Source organism: Musa acuminata, unplaced genomic scaffold, assembly GCF_036884655.1.
Source record: "Musa acuminata AAA Group cultivar baxijiao unplaced genomic scaffold, Cavendish_Baxijiao_AAA HiC_scaffold_1137, whole genome shotgun sequence".
In the NCBI taxonomy this organism is placed as follows: Eukaryota; Viridiplantae; Streptophyta; class Magnoliopsida; order Zingiberales; family Musaceae; genus Musa; species Musa acuminata.
The window spans coordinates 2444362-2464765 of record NW_027021349.1 but is presented as its reverse complement, the minus strand read 5'-3'; the positions used below and the strand labels follow the sequence as shown (position 1 = coordinate 2464765).

Sequence of the window (20404 nt, the reverse complement as noted above, 5' to 3'; positions counted from 1 at the left end):
AAAAAAATTTATACTCTGCAACATCATTGCCCGCTTATAATCGGTAGTCGCTCCACAATCATCCAACAATCTTCTCTGTCTATTCATTTAAATCTTTCCTCTTAAAATCTTTCGTTAAATTAAAATTTTATCAACTAAACATATTACTAAAAAAATAATGATACTGTTCCTTATTTTTAAGACACTAAAATGATAATACAACATTACATTATAAAAAAAACAAAAAACACTTCATCTGACGTTAATAGTTAACTGAAACTAAAGCTAAACACGAGAGCCATGTTGGGTCTATTTGAAGGCACAAGCAAAGTCAAAACACATAATCTAATTCCACTTAATGTGTGAGACTGGATATGTTATTTCCAGAACAAATATGTTATTTCCTTGGAAGTATGTTCCGTCCAAGCGGCTCCTACATAATTCTTTGAGATGTCTCCCCCTTAAAAGTAAGGTGTGTCCTTATTAAATTAGATCACAATCATCTAAATATGACAGCACAGTTAACAATATGCCTTCACACCAATTAACATGACCGAGGCCAAGTGGACACTGATCGATCGGTTGGCAGAATTAGCTAAATATGGTAGAAACAGAACACAAAAAGCTTGATAATTTGGTTACCTTTCCAAAGTAATTGACTTCCCCCCACTCCTATTTCTGAGACATCAGCATAAAAGAATCAGTACCTTTTGTTGCAGAAAAACCAAATAGAAGAATCACCAAATCAACATGGAAGTTATACTCCAAGAAACTCTTGGAGAATTTAAATTGTCACAAATGTAAAATGATTAATTTGCAGTCAGCACTAGCAATCCAAGTTATCGGCAACAACATGGTGCTTTCCCTGCACAGCAACAACATAGGAATCATATTCAGCAATAAATTTCTCCTTGCGGAGCAGGAAAAGGAATTTCTTTCTGAACTTCTCTTCGTTTGGTATCATGACAGATGGCAGGTTATGTTCTCTATCCAGCAATTTATTCTGATTAAGAAACTTCAGAACTTCATATCGAGGTCTCAACCTCTTCTCCAAGCTATACTTCAGAAGCATCGGATAGCGACTGATACATGTCAGCTCACAACCAGCTTCCTTCGTCAGGAATGTCATCTTGTCACATATGTTCTTCTTCGAGAATGACCAAATGTTTGGGCACTTCCTGAATAAAGCATTGATGTCAGGCTGGGACCACCCAAAGCTCATCAGAGTTACCGACATAGCATCAAACTTGGACCTGCTCACATTAACGACCACATGAAGTGCATAAGTGTATACTCCAGAATCACGTGGGACACCCAATTCCTCAATATATTTGATAACTTCCTTTAATTTGTCTATTCTACCAAAATAGCCCGGCATTGTCACCACCATATGCGCGATGCGCTCGTCACTGATGCCATGTTCCCTCAAGAGAGATATACTGGGTTCTATATTCCGAGCCAAGCTAGAAGTAAGAATAAACAAGTTCCTCTTGCAGGCTTTCAGAAACCTCTCATTAGAACCAAGAAGTGACCTCCAGAAGTTGATCGTTGGTTGGATATCACGGAAATAGAGCAGAGTCGGACATGAAAAAACCAGCTGAATTATTTCAGTGTCAGAAAATCCCATGTCCTGCAAAGATCTCATCCTGGGCTTCAGGACAGTCTCTACGTTAGCAAATATCAACTTGGGTTGCCTCCGGGTAAGCTTCATGACTTGTGCATCACTCCAACCGCTCTGCTTAAAGAACTCAATGGAAGGACTTGAACTTGGAAGTTTTTTTTCACAGATGCGATCCTTGGCCATTTTCGCAGCCTCTTTTGAGGAAAGTTCACATGACTGAAGGGGGTCGACCAACATAAATTTGGATCTATGATTTGAACTGTGGTCTTCGGCAGTGGAAAAGCTAAACAGACCGCAGAGTTGATACGAGGAAAGATGGATGGTGGACTTGTTACATGAGAGAAGGCAAAATAGCCTCTTCTGCACCAAAAACATTGTCTTTTGAGGCAGTATCACGTACTGTTTGCAGAAAAATACAAGAAAAGTAAGTCTTATTTCTGCCCTGTCCAATCCAAATTCCTCCTCTGCCTCAAATCAAGGATGGTGAAAACTTTCAACTAATCATCTGTCTCAGACAACATTCCTCTACCACTCATGTTAATCCACATGCATTCAATTCCAATCAGCCATTTCTTTCATAGATAAGTCTCTAACTGGTGTTTGCGAGTTGATAAAGAGTACCTATGATTAGTTACTCATTCTCATGCTCACATCCAAGCAATTCTCCACCACTGAAATAATGGCTTCAAATAACACCTGCACACTGACACTAAATTCCATTTATTTTTTTATTGTAGTTGGTGGGTTTAGACACTACCAAGCGTCCTATATCCCAGTAGCAATTGAAAAACCATATCAAATGTATTTTCATCAAATATTCTGCATAAGAGTATACTCATGTTTATACTAATAGGTTGAACATCAATGACTTGCAAAGGGTACCACAGAATTCAGAATAACTGGAAGATGAATAATGTTTTCTCTAACATCAGATTCACTAATGTCCTACAACTAAAACCTGGAACATTTCAAATCAGCACTTCCAGAGTAACTGATCCATTTAATCAAGAATGCCCAAGAGATGACCTAGATTGACTAATGTCCTACAACTAAAACCTGAAACATTTCAAATCAGCACTTCCAGAGTAATTGATCCATTTCATCAAGAATGCCAAGAGATGATCTAGTTATAAGTCTAGCAAAACCGGTAAGTAGAAAAGACACTGTTTAATTAATCAATAACAGTAATTTGTGAGGTTCAACATGCTAAAAAAGGCATTGCTGATGAAGATGTGCAATTTGACAAAAGAAAACAACATAGCTGGAAGACCAGAGAAAGGCAATAAATTTTCTGAAAAATGAATAAAGAGATAACAAAACTGCCTCAATCAAGAAATGCTACAGTTTATTTGGCTCTATGCTGATAAAGGAACTTAATTTATGAGAAAGATGCTCATGTAAACAACTTCAACTACAGTAAAAAACATTATATGTAGCCTCAGCTACATATCATTAATGAAGAAAAAAAGCCTAGATCAGTGAGTTGCCAATAAAACCAGCAAGTGCAAACAACCACAATAATAACAAAAGCCATGATGTCCAAACTATTCACGATCAGCCATATGGATCTTTTGCATCATTGAACTCTGTGTAAGAAAATATCTGTAGTTAAATTAAGAGCATTCAAATCTCTTTCTATTGTTACCAGTAAAGTCCACTTCAAATCACCAACTAAAGCAGCAAATACAAGATTTGACAATTCAAATGTAAGCAGGCCTCTGTGTTTTGAGGCACGAACAAGCCTCAAGTAGTGAAGATAGTTTGCTTTCAGCACGACAGCAGAGAACACGCTATGTTGGCATAAAGGTGTAAGGTTATACCTAACCAAATACATTGAGATTTTGGGTCTATTTTGGGGTTTGGAGATCACATCAAATTCTAGTTGTTTACTCAACTTGTACCTTAGTGTGAGTCAGGTCCTTTGGATCATTTCGGGTTTTGTGTTGAAATTTTCCGGTGTGGACTGTAAAGACAATGTAGTAGACATTATAAGAAAACTAAGAGGTTTGATGAACCAAACACTTCATCAAAATAAGCAGTTGCTGTTGAGAGAGCTTCTTTTGGGAAACCTGGTCAGATTAGCACTACTTAGATATATTTTGAATTATAATGCTTCACATGAGGAATAGTCAGACTAGTGCATGATTCTATTAACAAATAATTATAGTTTTCTCTGGCCAGTGACCCAATTATTGCCTCTGCTATCTCTTGTTCTATCTTTTCCATGCGTTTTATTTTATTAAGACTTCCCCAGTTCTCTTTGCTCTATCTAAAAGCAGCACTTTTGCTGTCTAGCTTAACAACAGTATTTAACTTGCATTTTGCAACTTCTTATTTCTTTAAAGTAAATGCGCATATATGATATGCATGCATTTTTGCATCATTGAACATTTGAGATTGATAAAATTTACATTATTAGGTCAGTTCTAAACCAACTCATATCCGAGAGCTGGAAATTAATTGTCACTTGCCACTAAATACACTCATTGGAAATGTCGTAATATAACAAAATTTAGAATACTGAGTGTTGGTGTGAACAACTTTTGAGCCATGGCCTCGGGGCCGTCGCAGCTCGGTTCAGGTCCGAATGACGGGGATCGACTTACATAGGAGCTCGTGGGGGCGTCCTGCGGGGAAGGGTTCCACTCTGCGACGTTGGGAAGAAACAGCTCCGTCTTCGTACCTGCACACAGGTCGGGTCGGAAGCTCGGCCCGACCCCTCCGACGATCAAGTCAATGATGTGGGGTGGTGCGGTGTTTTCCTCTGTGTCTCCCCTCTCCTTTAGAACGCGAGGGTATTTATAGGAAAGTTTAGTGTTACCTGATGTGCCTGCCCGTAGGGAGCAGGATCGTACCTCTGATGGCGTCTGACATCGTTGTTGGCGTGGCATGAGGGATCGAGCCTGAGAGGTCATTAATGGGCCTTGGCCTGTGTTCTGGTTTGTTTGACGAGGTCCAACCGGGTTGATCGAGGCGTGAGCTTCGTCTGGGTCAGCTGACGTCAGCCCGAGTCATGTCGTCATTTATTACCCTCATCATATTCCCCCCCCCCCCTCGAAGGAAGTCATGCGTCGGCTGTTGCTGGGGGGTCCGAGGCGTGGCTTCGGTTTCGAGAGACTGTCCTAGCCGGGCGTTTGCCGGTTCGTCGTGGCGTTTAGCAGCTAAGAAGAGCTGGGTGTGCAGCGGTGACCCTGGGTAGTGTACGGCCGAGGAGCAAAGCTCAGGTGTGTTCTCGGGCGACATGCAACCGAGGAGCACGACGCGGGCGGGCTGGCCGCTCAAGTGTGTTCTCGGGGGGCATGAAGCCGAGGAGCACAACGCAGGCAGGCTGGCCGCTCAGGTGTTTTCTCGGGGGGCATGAAGCCGAGGAGCACGACGCAAGCGGGCTAGCCGCGCAGGTGTGTTCTCGGGCGACATGCAGCCGAGGAGCACAACGCGAGTGGGCTGGCCACTCCGGTGTGTTCTCGGCGGGCATGAAGCCGAGGAGCACGACGCAGGTGGGCTAGCCGCGCAGGTGTGTTCTCGGGCGACATGCAGCCGAGGAGCATGACGCGGGCGGGCTGGCCACTCAGGTGTGTTCTCGGGGGGCATGAAGCCGAGGAGCACGACGCAGGCGAGCTGGCCGCGCAGGTGTGTTCTCGGGCGACATGGAGCCAAGGAGCTACTTGCGTCGTAGTCCCTCCACGCGAATTTAGCAACGACGAGGACCGAGAACATCTGTGCCCTGTTGTGTCATTGGAGGGGAGCTCTTTGCGTCTGCAACACGCTCTTAGGCGTCGAAATCAAGGCGCCAGGGGTCTGCCGTTTGCTTAGCTTGCCCCTGAGTCGCCGCGTCAGGCCTTCATTATGGCGGGACGTCCTTTGGCCTCGCTGACGTGACATGGCGGATAGGTGCATACGTGAGTGGGCTGTCACCCACTCTCGGGAGGCGAAGGGGCGCTGGTTCTGGCGGGATCCTTCCTTTAAGTAGCGCGCGCCCGACTTCGTTCCCTTCTCTCGCTGCTGAGTCTTCTTCGGGTCTTGCCATCCCCTTTCCAATCATTTTCCTCGCCTCCAGCGTCGCCTCACTTCCCCAAGTAGCCCCTACCTGTTTCCCGTTAAGGTCAGTGAGGATGACCTCCTCTTCTTCCCCTTCTTCTTCTTCCCATGGAGCTAGGGAGAGATGCCCCCCACCGTCCCCCATTCAATCCTCCGATGGGGAAGCGGCGCGGGCCCTTGAGACCTTGATGTGGCCGCACGACCTGGACTCCACCGTGAGCGGGTCATCGCTGAGGGGACTCCGGGAACGTTATAGTATCCCGGAGGACTATATCCTCAGCGCCCCTGAACCGGGACAACGGGCCTACGACCCGGTTCCGAAGGGTTTTGCGTTAACCCTAGACGCCCTGGAGGCGGGTCTGCGCTTTCCCCTTCACCCCCTCATTGTCTCCTGTATCTCTCTCTGGCGGATCTCGCCATCCCAGGTGGCGCCAAACTCTTTGCGCTACCTAGTGGTGTTCCTAGGGGAATGCCACTACGCCAACATCACCCCCACACTCAATCTGTTTATGTCCTGCTACTGTCTTTCCAAAGGGCTGGGGGGTTACTTCCTGTCTGCCCGAGCGGGCTTTCGAGTCGGGGGGGCCCCTTCCAGCAACAAAGGATGGAAGGGGAGGTTTTTCTATGTTAGTTGTGCAAGGGATTGGGGTTTTGGAGTCCGATGGTCCGCGAGGGTGATTGATAACACCGGCCCGAGCCTGAGCGACGAAGAACCCCGGGATCTGGGGAGGCTCGGGGAGGTTCTCCCCAGCTCCCAGGCCATCCGGAATATGACCGAGCGGTGGCTAGCCGAGGCTGGTCTTAGTCCGACGCCTTGGGGTATGTTAATAGCGCCCGGTCCGGGTATTCCGTGGCTCGCCCCTAGTTCTAACTTTTGACCTACTTTTTGAAATGGTGAATCTTCGATCCCTTCTGGGAGGTCGAGCGTCGCCCGCTTCTTCTCCACGCCCATCAACCGACCCGAAGCCCGGCTCGAAAGACGCCCCGTTGGAGGTCGAGGTCGGGCGTCCTCGGAAGAAGGCCAAGCTCTCTGTCTCTACGGGAGCTGAGGCGGGTCCTAATCGAGGCGCGACGGGACCCAGTCGGGAGGCGACAGGGAAGGACTCGCGCCCTCCCTCCGTGCGCGATCTGTGCCGACTACCTACGGGCGACGACGAGCCGTTTCTATCGCGGTTGGTGGGCGAGATCCTGACGGGGGAGGCAAGTGACCCCCTGGTCGCTCGTTGGGGGGGCATGTCCCGGGGGGACAAGGTGTGGGCTGGAGGGGATTCCTCCGCGGCCTTCCTCCGGGGTACGCTTCATCCCGACATGGCTCGGGACATATATACCCTGCCCTCGGAGGCTTTGCATGGCAAGTCGGCCAAGTCCCTGACATTGGTAAGTATTGCGCCTGCTATTTCTAGCTATACATCCGACGGTGTTTCTCCTAACCTGTCCTCCTCGTTGCAAGGCCTTCACTACGCGACGGCCCTGATGGATCGGGTGCATGACGCTGGCCGGATCATCGGGGGCCTAATCGGCCGCAATGCCGAACAGCGTTGCCAGGTGGAGGAGGTCTGTGCCGGGGCGGGCCCGGAAGTCGTGGCGCCCGTTGAGAAGCGAGCGGCGGATTCGGAGGCGGAGGTTGCTCACCTCAAGTCGGAGCTCCAGGCCTCCGAAACTTCGAATAAGGAGCTCCAGAAACTTGTAAGGGTAGAGCGGACCGAGCTCCGTCTGTTGAAGACGGAGGCGAGCACCCTCAGCAAGAAGTTGGAGGAGGCGAAGGCGGAGGCGACAGCGGCTTCTGAAGCGCTTGCCGAGGAGGCTCGCCTCCGACCCGACAAGGACAAAGAGCTGATCGTGAAGCTGGCAGGCATCGCATATTTGCACATATGCTCTCGCGTCTCGACACATAGTGGGCCAGTAGTACCCTTGACGAAGCGTCTTGAATGCCAGGGTGCGCCCACCTATGTGCTCACCGCAAATCCCGTCGTGGACCTCGGCAAGAACTGACTGAGCCTCTTCGAGCTCCAGGCAGCGCAGGAGGGGGCGTGAATACGATCTCCTGTATAACCGTCCGCCGATTTCTCGATACCAGGCTTGGGTTCGGCGTAGGCGTCGAGCCGCGGCTTCGTCATCAGGAAGCGTCCCGTGATGTTTGAAGTCTAACATCTCCTGCACCCATGTCGTTGGGGAGCCAGCAGCGGCCACCGCTACGACCGCGATGGCTCGGGTGGGGAGTTCCTCCACGTCGAGCTCACTCTCGGGACCCGACCTCGAGGCCAGCTTGGCCAGCGTGTCCGCCCGTTCGTTTTGGCGCCTCGGCACCCTGGACAATATGAAGCGGGAGAAATGGGCGGCAAGAGCTTTTACCTCCACCAGATACCTCGACATGGTTGGGTCCCGTGCCGCATACCCTCCGGTGAGCTGTTCGGCAACCAGCTGCGAGTCGGTGAGGACGTGTATGTCACCCACCTGCATTTCCACGGCTAGTCTGAGCCCCACCAGCAGCGCTTCGTACTTCGCTTCGTTGTTGGTGGCCTTAAATCCGAAGCGGAGCGAGCGCTCGAACGAGCGCCCATCGGGGGCTTCTAACACCAGCCCGATCCCCGCGCCTTTTCGACCGGATGATCCGTCCACGCGGAGGAGCCATTCCGTCTTCACGCGTCCTGGCTCCTCGCCCTCGGGCTGGGTTAGTTTTGAGATGAAGTCGGCCACCGCCTGCGCCTTGATGGCGGTCCTCGGGACGTACCAAATATCGAACTCACCGAGCTCCACTGACCACTTGAGGCGACCTGCTAGGTCAAATTTAGACAAAACCTGACGGAGCGGCTGGTCGGTGATTACCTCGATCGGATGAGCTTGGAAGTAGGGGCGCAGCTTCCGGGCGATCAGTACGAGCGCCAACGCCAGCTTCTCGATCGGGGGGTATTGTTCCTCGGGCCCACTAAGGACATGGCCGGTATAGTAAACCGGTCGCTGTTCTCCAGAGGCCTCCTTGACCAGGACAGAACTTACTGCATGTTGAGAGGCGGCCAGGTAGACACCCAGCTTTTCCTGAGGGGACACCGAAGTGAGGCGAGGGAGGGAGGCCAGATGCTCCTTTACAAGGGCGAGAGCCTTCTCGCATTCCACCGTCCACGCGAAGTCCTTGGGATCCTTCAGAGCCCGGAAGAAGGGGAGGCATCGGTCGCCTAATCGAGAAAGGAACCTTAACATGGCGGCGAGCCTTCCGTTCAGGCGCTGCACTTCCTTGATTGTCCGAGGGGCCTACATGTCGATAATCGCTGGTATCTTTTCGGGGTTCACATCGATTCCCCTTTCATGTATGATGAACCCGAGGAACTTGCCCGAGTTAACACCGAAGGCGCACTTGGCGGGGTTGAGTCGCATGTTGTACCTTCGCAACGTGTTGAAAGTCTCGGCCAAGTCGGACAAGTGAGTCGTCGCCGCGCGACTTTTTACAATCATATCGTCGACGTAGACCTTCATGTTTCTCCCTATCTAGTAAGCAAACATTTTGTTCACAGTCCTTTGATACGTAGCCCCAACGTTCTTCAGCCCGAATGGCATAACCTTGTAGAAGTATACCCCTCGGTCGGTGAGGAAGGCGATTGTGCTGCTGGTCTTCGGGCGCCATCCTGATCTGGTTGTAGCCGGAGAAGGCGTCCATGAATGAAAGGCGGGCGTGACCGACTGTTGCGTCGACTAGCTGGTCGATTCGCGGGAGGGGGTAGCAATCCTTCAGACACGCACGATTAAGATCGGTGTAGTCAACACACATTCTCCAGCTTCCATTAGGTTTCTTCACGAGGACTACATTGGACAACCAGCGTGGGAATTTGGCTTCTTCAATGAAGTCTGCCGCCAGAAGTCGTTCCACCTCTTCTCGGACGACCTGCCAGCATTCGGGGGCGAGGCGCAGGGGCTTCTGCTTTACTGGCCGCATGTCGGGGGAGACGCACAAGCGATGCTGAGATACCTCAGGGTCGACGACTGGCATGTCAGTGGGTGACCAGGCGAAGATATCGGCATTCTCTTGGAGGAGATTGATAAGCTAGTCTCGTTCCTGCTCGGGAAGCTCTGACCCGAGCTTGATCGTCCGATCGGGACGTCCCTCAAATATTGGCACATCCACCGTAGGCTCCATCGGCTCGGGGTGCTGAGCCGGCTTTTTCGCTTCTCGGGGGTCTTTGAGGGGCAGTTCGGCCGTCCTTCTTTTGTGCAGGGAGACCGCGGTCAAGTAACACTGCCTTGACTCGCGGGGGCTCCCCCGGGCCACTCCAACCCCTGCTCGGGTCGAGAACTTCAAGGTTCGGTGGTAGGTGGAGATAACCGTCCTGAATTTGTTAAGGGTGGGGCGCCCCAGAATCGCGTTGTAAGCGATGGGGAGGTTGACCACCAAGAAAGTTGCCATCACCGTCTTCGTCCTCGGCACTTCCCCGAGGGTTAAGGGTAAGGTGATCGCGCCCAGCGGTGAAATTGATTCACCGGTGAACCCGGTGAGCGCTGAGTTCATAGGCTTTCGGGCGTCGTAGGAGAGCCCGAGTTTCTGGAAGGCGTCTAGATAAAGGACGTCGGCCGAACTTCCAGTGTCGACCATGATCCTCCTTACTTGGGCGTTGGCGATTCTGGCGGCCACCACCAACGCGTCATCGTGCTCGGGCCGCATGTCCCTCTCGGGGGGAAACGTGACCTCGGGTTCGGACCCGCGCCCAGGGTCTTCGGTTGCGGCAACGCGGGCGTATGCTTTCCGCCCGGACATGCTACTTCCCCCAGATGCCGGGCCGCCCGTGATCACGTCAATCTGACTTTCGACGGGGCCCTCGGGCCGGGGGGAAAACTCTTTACCCTGTCGTAGATAGCGATCGAGGTGACCTCTCCGAATCATCTCCTCGATCTGTCGCTTCAGCTCACGGCACTCTTCCGTGTCATGCTCGTTTTGCCAGTGAAAGCGGCAATACCGCGTCTTGTCCGCGAGCTCCCGTGGGCTCCTCATCGGACTGGGGGTCTGGAGCAGCCCCTTCTCCTTTATCTGGAGGAATATCTGCGTTCGGGACGCTCCCATAACGGGGAGTGGCGACCTCGGCGCGGAGGGGTCGGACCGGTCCGACCTTCGCCTCAGCGGGCCGGGCAACTGCCCTCGCAGTGGCTCCGTCCGAGGCCTTTTATGTTCCTCGTGTCTCCCCGACATCCAGGCTTCCGCCGCGACAGAGTGGTTGGCTCGCTGGAGCATTTCTGAAACTGTGGTGGGGAGTCGCTCCACGAGGGACCAGAAAAACCTGGACGGACGGAGACCCGCCATGAATGCCTGCATCAACAAAGAGGGGTGAGCTTCTGACAAGCCCCTGATTTCTGTGGCGAATCAGCTCACAAAACGAGAGAGGGGTTCGTCCTCCTTTTGGTTCAGTCCAAGGAGGAGGGCGACGGACGGCTTCGGTCGGGCCACAGCCAGGAAGTTGAGTTCGAACTCCTTAGCGAGTTGGTCGAAGGAAGCGATTTCGTCGGTCTTCAAACCGCTGTACCACGTGCGTGCTGGCCCCCTTAGGGTTGTGGGAAACGCCCTGCACATCAAAGCGTCAGCAGTTCCGTATAGTGCCAACTGAGCCCGAAAGGCGGCCACGTGGTCCGCAGGGTCGGTGGTGCCATCGTAGGCGTCCAGGGAGGGGAGTCGAAAGCTCGGGGGCACCGGTTGGTTGCGTATCTCAACTGCGAACGGCGACCCCCGGTGTGCATCATCCCCTGGCTCTCCCTTTGAGGCATGGACCTCCTTCCGCACTTCTTCGAGTCGTTGACTGAGAAGGCGCAGTTGGGCCCGAAAGGAGTCCGCTGAGTCGGGAGATATCGCCTCATGCTCGGGTCGGCCGGTTGGGTTTCCCCCTGCTTGATCTCCAAGGAGAAACACCCAGGTCTGGGGTGAACCAAGGAGTATCGAGGTGGTCACGTGAACCGGTGCAGAGGACTCCACTCGGCGCGTAGGGCGGGCCGTCGACGTGTTCATTGATTGAGAAATGAGCGGGATGACGGTCTGCACCATTCCCGCCAAGGTTCGGACCTGGAGGGCAAGGTCCTTAAAGGCTTCGGATGACACGGGTGACGGCACGCTCGGAGCGGCCTCGGGCGGAAGCAGACCAGGGTCATTGAACAAACGCCAATAGCGTTCCGAGGTCGTGACGAGGTCCTCGACCCATGGCCCGTCACGCGAGGGGCGCCCGGCTTGCGCCCCTGTTAAGAACGATCCCTCGGCGGGGAGTTCGTCGAGGTCTGTCTGAGGATCCCGAGGCATTCGGCCCTCCTTCCAGCGCCAAACTGTTGGTGTGAACAACTTTTGAGCCGTGGCCTCGGGACCGTCGCAACTCGGTTCAGGTCTGAATGGCGGGGATCTTGCTCGGAGTCCCTCGGGGGTTGCCGATGCAGCCGGTTGCAGGGATCGACTTACATAGGAGCTCGTGGGGGCGTCCTGCGGGGAAGGTTTCCACTCTACGGCGTTGGGAAGAAACAGCTCCGACTTCGTACCTGCACACAGGTCGGGTCGGAAGCTCGGCCCGACCCCTCCGACGATCAAGTCAATGATGTGGGGTGGTGCGGTGTTTTCCTCTGTGTCTCACCTCTCCGTTAGAACGCGAGGGTATTTATAAGGAAGTGTAGTGTTACCTGATGTGCCTGCCCGCAGGGAGCAGGATCGTACCTCTGATGGCGTCTGACATCGCTGTTGGCGTGGCGTGAGGGATCGAGCCTGAGCGGTCGTTAATGGGCCTCGGCCTGTGGTCTGGTTCATTTGACCAGGTCCAGCCGGGTTGATCGAGGCGTGAGCTTCGTCTGGGTCAGCTGACATCAGCCCGAGTCATGTCGTCATTTATTCCCCTCAACACTAAGCACCATGTTTGACCACAATATCAAGACTACGATCAAGATAAGCAAATTTAGATAAATATTGGTCAAGATTATTTTTTATGACCTCCAGTACAAGTTACAATGATTGTGGACACTCTTAATAAGTCTAACTTTGCCAATAGAGAAGTAAGAGGTTGCTTTTTACGGATCATACCAGTAAGATCCTACAAGTACTGGGTAAGTCAAGATTCAGTGCAAAGTCCAAAAAAGGTTTGCCAAATTTAGAATTCAAAACTCGTATATTTTGTGAATATGGTTCCTTATATTTAGTCCAAAGTTTAAGGGTAGTCCACTTATGGATATACACTATATACATCCCAGATTTTACACTTATGCCTATTACAGATTTCGATTTGTAATTTTATGATTTATATTTTTTATCTTATGCAAATTAGTCAGGGATTGTTATGTATAAGGATTTACTAAAAATAAATGGGAAAGAAATGTTGGGAACAGTTATGGAAACTACTTGCAGTTTAAAAACTCATTTAATGTGCTGTAATGGTTCAAAAAGTCATAACTCTTTAGGATAACTGAAAGGATGTTTTAGCATCCTTTCAATGTCTAAATAAACTCCGCTATATTGAAAAGTAAAGCAATAAGAAAATTCTAGTGCAAACAAAGTACTGAATTCTATCTTTCTCTTTATTTTCTAGTTGAATTTTTATTCTTCAAGTAATCAAGAAGTGCAATCTTGATTATTTCAGGTAATAGGCATTGTATCCTTAGAGAGAATTTCTGTGAAGCCATCTGCATTGTAGTGGGAAAATTATCTATCTTGAAAATAGTTTCCTAGAAATGCCTTGCCTAATTTTGTTTTGTTCAAGTTTTACTCAGATCTGTATTTCTACTACAACAACTGTACCAATGTTCAAGAACAAAAGAAGATAATTGATGTCATAGGGAATTTGAAATGTCAGATAAAATTATTTTGAATACCAAAATGACTAATGTTTCAACAATGTAAAAATGAAACCTCAGTTTCTGCCAAGGCACATATCTACCATCTCATTGCAATGAAATGAAAATGAGAAAAAATGGAAATTAAAATATAAGCACAGCAAAATATAAAATCACATCTATGGATGAAGAAATCCACAGCCATGCGCAACAAAAAAGAACTAAGAGCTTCGATGTAATGAGCAGAGCATGAAGATACAGTGACAGCTCCTAATAGCTTCCAGTACCAAAGTGCCCTCTCCAAATCCCATTAATGATGGCACCCCTTAGCCTCAAAATTGAATATATACATGCATTCTCTATGGTTCCATCTGATGACTACAGTATGCATATTATTTGATGTTCATAACCATTTGAGAACCGACTTATGCGGCAAGCAACAAGAAATTAATAAAGGATCAAAAGATTAAATAAAATAGCATGTATTCCAATATGTATAGGCACGGCCAGATATTATGCATTAGGGACTCATTACAGATTAACCCATGTAGTTAGCTACCTTTAGCATCTCTGTCCCTACACTTTAAAAGGTTACATTTACATCCTTAAAATTACGAAAATGAAACATTTAGACCCATTTACCATGATGAGGTCAGTTTTACTAACGGAAATACGAAAACAAAGGGAAAAAAATATTATTTTAACGTTCCAGTTTGTGATGACAAACAGCGTTGGTGGTGCTAGACGACAACGCAGCTGGGTGTCACGGGTGATTGTTATGGATGAGGAGAATAGTAACGAGAGGTGAGGGCCGCTCTGCATTTGCATTTGCGTCGATGTAGTGTCGTGCGACGAGATGGCCACTGATGCAAATGTTGAGCGGCACCGCTCAGCATCAACATCAACGCAGTTGCCGAGAGGCACCCTTCGACATTAATATCGACAATCCTTTCATCGCTCGACAACTGCATCGACGTCGATATAGATACAAAGCGGCTATCACCTCTCGTTATCGCTCTCCTTATCCACAACAATCACCCACAGCCCTCAGTGACGTCGTCGTGCACAACCACCGACGTCATCCGCCACCACTAACTGAAATATTTAAATTCCCTTTTAACCTTTTATTTTTGTATTTTCGTTGGTAAAACTGACAACGTTAGAGTAAATAAACTTAGATATTATACTTTTGTAATTATAGGGATGGCAATGTATTTTTTTAAAATGTAAGGATCGAGATGCTAAACCTAGACATTGCACTTACACGCAATAGGGAGTAGGAATTGAGGTTGCCTAGGGCTCTCCAATAGGAGGGGAAGAAACATTCCAAGGGAGATGAGTCACACGAGGGTGGGGATCAAATTTCTTGTCTTAATGGACCCAATTGAGGTTCAATTTCGGTGCAACACCACTTGAGCGTGCGACTAGACCGCCCAATGCCCAGTTGGTGCTCGCCTAAGCATCGCATGAGTGAAAACGCCTGCGTGATGTGCACAGCAAGGCGCTCAGGCCTCGCCTCGTGTGATTAGGCGAGCACCAAGCACCCAATGTTTAGGTTAGATAGAACTAAGATGATCTAACTTGAATCTCATGACATTTAAAAAATAGATAGATATACAACCAATGTAGCTCAAATTCAATAATCTTTCTGGACCTATGATGAATTTGGTTCAAATCAGTGAGAATATGCCAATAAAACCAACAAGTGCAAACGACAACAATAATAACAAAAGCCATGATGCCCAAACTATTTATAATCATCCATACGGATCTTTTGTATCTTTGAACTCTGTGTAAGAAAATATCTGTAGTTAAATTAAGAGCATTAAAATATCTCTCAATTGTTACCAGTAAAATCTACTTCAATCACCAACAAAACCACCAAATACAAGATTTGACAATCCAAATGTAAGCAGGCCTGTGTGTTTTGAGGTATGAGCAAGCCTCAAGTAGCGAAGATAGTTGCTTTCAGCACTTGGCAGAGAACATACTATGCTGACATAAAAGTGTAAGTTTATACCTAACCAAATACATTGAGATTTTGGGTCTATTTTGGGGTTTGGAAATCAAGTCAAATTCTAGTTGTTTACTCAACTTGTACTTTAGGGTGAGTCGAGTCCTTTGTATCATTTGGGGTTTTGTGTTGTTCTGGTGTGCTGGAAAAGGAAACTACAATGCAGTAAACATAATAAGAAAACTAAGAGGTTTGATGAACCAAAAAATTCATCAAAATAAATAGTTGCTGTTGAGATAGTTTCTTTTGGGAAACCTAGTTAGATTAGTATTATCTTAGGTATATTTTTAATTAAAATGCTTCACATGAGGAATAGTCAGACTTGTGCATGATTCTATTGACAAATGATTATGATTTTCTTTGCACAGTGACCGGATTATTGTCTCTGCTATCTCTTTTTCTAACTTTTCCATGCTTTTTTGTCTCTAAGACTTCCCCGATCCTCTTTGCTCTCTCCGAAAGCATCACTTCTCCTGCTGTCTATCTTAACAACAGTATTTAACTTGCATACAGTGACATGATATTTCTTTAAAGTAAATGCTCATGACATGCTGCAGACTGCTTGTTGGGAGGGGTAGCGGGTAACTATCAGGGAGTAGGAAAGGGAAGGGGAAGATGTAAAGAGAGGGTGAAGAGAAGGAGAAGGGATTGTGCGACGGCGAAGGAGGGATTAGAGAGAGATACCGGACGCTGTACCGTTCGCTGGCGGAGAGGAAGCCGCAGCATCCACCGTTCTCCGAGGAAAAAGCCGCAGCGATGAGAGCTCGACGGAGGAAGATGCCGCCGTCTTTCGCCAACGAAAACGCCGCAGTCACAGTAAGAGAAGGGAAGGGAGACAGTTTCACCGCTGCATTTAGGGCATTTGAGGATGCCGTTCTCATCTGGTTCAATCGAAACGAAGATCCAAATTGACTTGACTCGGGCTCGACCCGGCCTGAATCAGGCGGCCGGCTGGGCTGCACCCGGTTGAACACGCTCGCCCGGCCCACTTATCGGGCGCCCGCTGACATCAATGGCTTCAGCTTCGGCTACCTATCACTGATGAAGAAAAATTATTTTTATTTTTATTTTTTTATTGAGAATCTTCACCGGCATAATCTAAATCAGCGAGAATTTACTAATAAAGCCAACAAGTGCAAACAATCGCAATAATAACAAAAGTCAAAAAAAATATCCGAACTATTTACGATGTGTGTAAGAAAACATATGTAGTCAATTCTCCTTCGATTCACAAACTAAACTAGCAAACATAAGATTTGATGATTTAAATATAAGTAGGGCAATGTGTTTTGAGTTATGATCGAGCCTCAAATTATCATTATCGAGAGAGTGGCTTTCATCTCCGTAAAGTTATATTTAAGCCTTAGTCATCGATTTCAAAAATTGTCAATTCAAAATTTGGAATCAAAATCGAATCGGCAAGAATTGGTTTCGGTTTATTCTAGTTTGAACCTATAATTTTTCATTATTTCATTTAAAAATAATTTATAATTTAAAAAAATATATATTTTTAATTTTTGAAGATAATGAATGTACAACTATGTTGAGTATGAGTGTAAATATGTAATGATATAATAAAATATTTGATATAAAATTATGTAAAAATTATAAATATTTAATCTCTTCTGATGTTCGATGTCTCGATCGTTTCTGCAATTGATATATTAAATATGAGATCGTTATCCTCCTAGATGATCTCTAAGTTCTATTTCATCGTCTTTGTCTAATTAACTAATTCGAGGATCATGTTCAATCTACTTTTATCTAGAATTTATTCTCTTATGTTGAAGTTGTTAGCATAAAATCTGTAATCATGCTATCTGTAATGCAGAAAAACTTTATGATAAGATTGAAATCAAATAAATTGGATCTAACAATATTACAATGCGTACCTTTCATGTTGTTCAAAAGAATAAACCTTATTTGATCTACAAGCGCTCCATCTTCGGATTTGAAATATAAATTTACAAGGATCTGCAAAGAGAACTAGATCATTCTCCTCTCTTCTTATCTTTTCACAGGATCACTTAGATTGATGGATTAGGGGATTAGGGGAGAGGAAGATTAAGAGAAAAATCTTAATCTCTCAATTACTGAGATGCTACTCAGATGCACTCTGATACACATTCTCCCACTTGGCCCAATAATTGGTAAGATACAAAAAGACTTAAAATTTAAAAATAAATAAATAAAATTTATTTAAAAATAATTTGACTCAATTAGATTCTGAATTTTTTGAAAAAACTATATACACGCACGTGAATTTTAGAAAATAGGCCAATAAGTCTAATAATAATAATAATAATACATTAAGTTTGACTAACAATATGAGTCATAGCGGTTGTATGACATTAGTATCACACTTCCTTCTATGTACCACAATACTGTTAGCCTTTCCTAATGCAGTCTAAAATGACCACTATAATTTGTCTTGTCCAGACAATCATATCATCACATTCAAACATATTATGTACATACATAATTGTGAATAGGATAGCAGAAACAAATGATTTCAAGTACGTAAGAAAGAATGTCAATTATAGTGTCCACTCAAACATGCATCACCATATCCTTTATGGGTTGCTCACAAACCCAATCATAAGAATATGTTCTTTCAAAATACTTTAGGCTGCAAGTCCTAAGTGAATGGATCAACAATCAATATAATGGAACTCAAGTAATTAATTGACATTAGATGTTTCTGGACTATCTTCTCTAACCATTAAGTACTTTATATCATAATGCATATAGATGCAATAATACTTGTCATTCTTAGAGAAGAAAACTACTGCAATGTCATAAAATATCTTAACAACTTGGTAATTAAATCTGATTATACCAAGTCTTGAGATAAAAATTTTACAGTAAAAAATTTGATTGGTGGCGTCAAAGCATGCCACAAAATCAACTTCTATTATTAATAATAATAAATTACCCCTCTAATTACATAGATATTAACCGTTGGACTTCCTATTATCGAGGTAATTTATATGATCAGCATCTGAAAAATACTATTATTTCAAGCTGATATAATTTCATACATGTGAGCATATAATCCTTTGTCCCTTCCGGATATCTTATTACTTTCTTTATAGTCCTTTAGTGTTTTTACTTCTGGGTAACTCCAATATATACCCAATATTTTAATTATAAAAACTGATATATTTTTCTAACAAAGACTTAAGCATAGACTTCCAACTACGCATATACAAAAAATCTTCTTTATCTGATTCTTTTCAAGTCATTTTCAAACATTTACTATTGACTAAAATTTTGCTTTTATGATTTACTGAACAAAGCTGTATATTAAAATCATTTCAAGACTCGGTTGATATATCCTTTATAAGACAATCTTCATAATCATTGAGGTCTATCCTTGAATTACTCAATGTTAATAATATAAGATGTCTCATTCATATCAACCATATTAAAACTTTTAGTGATAAATTCTTAATTTAGTATAATAAATCAAGATCATTATTGGTAAGGTAAAATATTATCCATATATAAGACCAATATAATAAACTTGCTCCCACAGATATAAATACTGATTAATAGTATTTACCTTAAATCTGAAATAATGATATCAAGAACCTTTATATATCATTACCTTGAAGCTTGTTTAAGGTCATAAATGGATTCCTGAATTTGCATACCAAACTTTATATTTCTTTCATTTTCTTTGTAAATCATTTAGAGTAACCCATATAAAGCTAGATCTTTTAAAAATATTTTCATATCATTATGATATAACTTAAACTCATAATGAATCACTAATATCATGATGATTTTTAACGAGTTCATTAAAAATCTCGTTATGGTCGATACATTTTCTTATGAGTAAAACTTTTAACCACAAGTTTGACCATTATTTCGTTCAATATTGTCCTTTGAGCCACATTTATATAATAGACTCTTTTACAATTATTGGACAATTCGATAAATTTATCAGACACCATTCTGGTTATTGATTTTAACTCTTCTTTTATTGCATCATATTATTTTTCAGAATCATTACTTTTCATGACCCGTGACAAAAATAAGGGATCCATTCTGATTCCTATATCATAATATAGTTCTTGTAGATATACAAGATAATAACCATAAATGACATGATTCCTTCCCCTTTGAGATATTATCAAAGTTATCAATTATGGTTGTTCTACAAGACCATTAATAATGATATCAAAATAATGTGGGAGTTTAGTAATGTTATTTTATTGTTTACTTTCATCAAATCATTTAATGATTTGAGTAATAACAATCTCTTGAATAATAAAGGAGTATTAACTTATATCTCCTATATATCAAAATTAAATTTCGAGATTTTCACTCTCACTTATTTGTTATTTTATAGGAATCTTATGTTACCAGATTTAATTATCCTCGTACTATGATTAGAGCAATAAAATATGTACCCCTTTAAACTTTTCTGAATAGATAATAAAATATTCAAAAATAATTATTAAATCTAATTTTCTTTTATGTGAGTTGAAGATCCTTATCTCCATAAGACAATCTCAAATATATAAATTTCTTAAGTTATGTTTCCTATCATTTCATAACTTAAAAGATGTCATGTAATTACTTACTAGGAACACCATTCAAGATATACATAGTTGTCCTTGGAGCTTCTTTTCACATTGATTTGGGTACAAAAGAGCTTCTTTTCACATTGATTTGGGTACAAAAGAATAATATATCATACTCCTAACCATATCTCTAAGGTACGATGATATCTTTCAGCAATTATATTCTACTGTAACACATCTGGTAAATTATATACCTTATTTTTCTAAGAACCTAGCAAAAGAATTATAATTTGGTTCATCATAAATATCATAAAATTTATCACCCTTGTCAGATATGATGATCTTGGCTTTTCTATCTAATTGTCTATCAACTTCATTTATATACACTTCAAAAGTATAAACAATCATAGATTTTACATGAATTAGATATATATAATCATATCTCAA

General features: G+C 44.9%; 2 protein-coding genes across 7 annotated transcripts; both read right to left on the bottom strand.

Annotated features, from left to right (window-relative positions):
• Positions 1 to 724: 724 nt before the first annotated feature.
• Positions 725 to 16273, bottom strand: LOC103999867 (transcription termination factor MTERF5, chloroplastic-like). Of its 6 annotated transcripts, none has more exons than XM_065179002.1 (2): positions 16110 to 16273; positions 725 to 2309 (listed from the first exon to the last, which is right to left on the bottom strand). In XM_065179002.1, exon 2 carries the CDS (start codon positions 1973 to 1975, stop codon positions 806 to 808), a length of 1170 nt encoding a protein of 389 aa, XP_065035074.1. In that variant the 5' UTR covers positions 1976 to 2309; positions 16110 to 16273; the 3' UTR covers positions 725 to 805. The 6 variants fall into 6 exon arrangements, with proteins under 6 accessions (XP_065035074.1, XP_065035075.1, XP_065035076.1 ...); XM_065179003.1 differs by having other exon boundaries at positions 725 to 2303; XM_065179004.1 differs by having other exon boundaries at positions 725 to 2296.
• LOC135670974 (uncharacterized) lies at positions 9675 to 10922 on the bottom strand. The gene has a single exon (XM_065178784.1). It carries the CDS (start codon positions 10920 to 10922, stop codon positions 9675 to 9677), a length of 1248 nt encoding a protein of 415 aa, XP_065034856.1.
• Positions 16274 to 20404: the final 4131 nt, after the last annotated feature.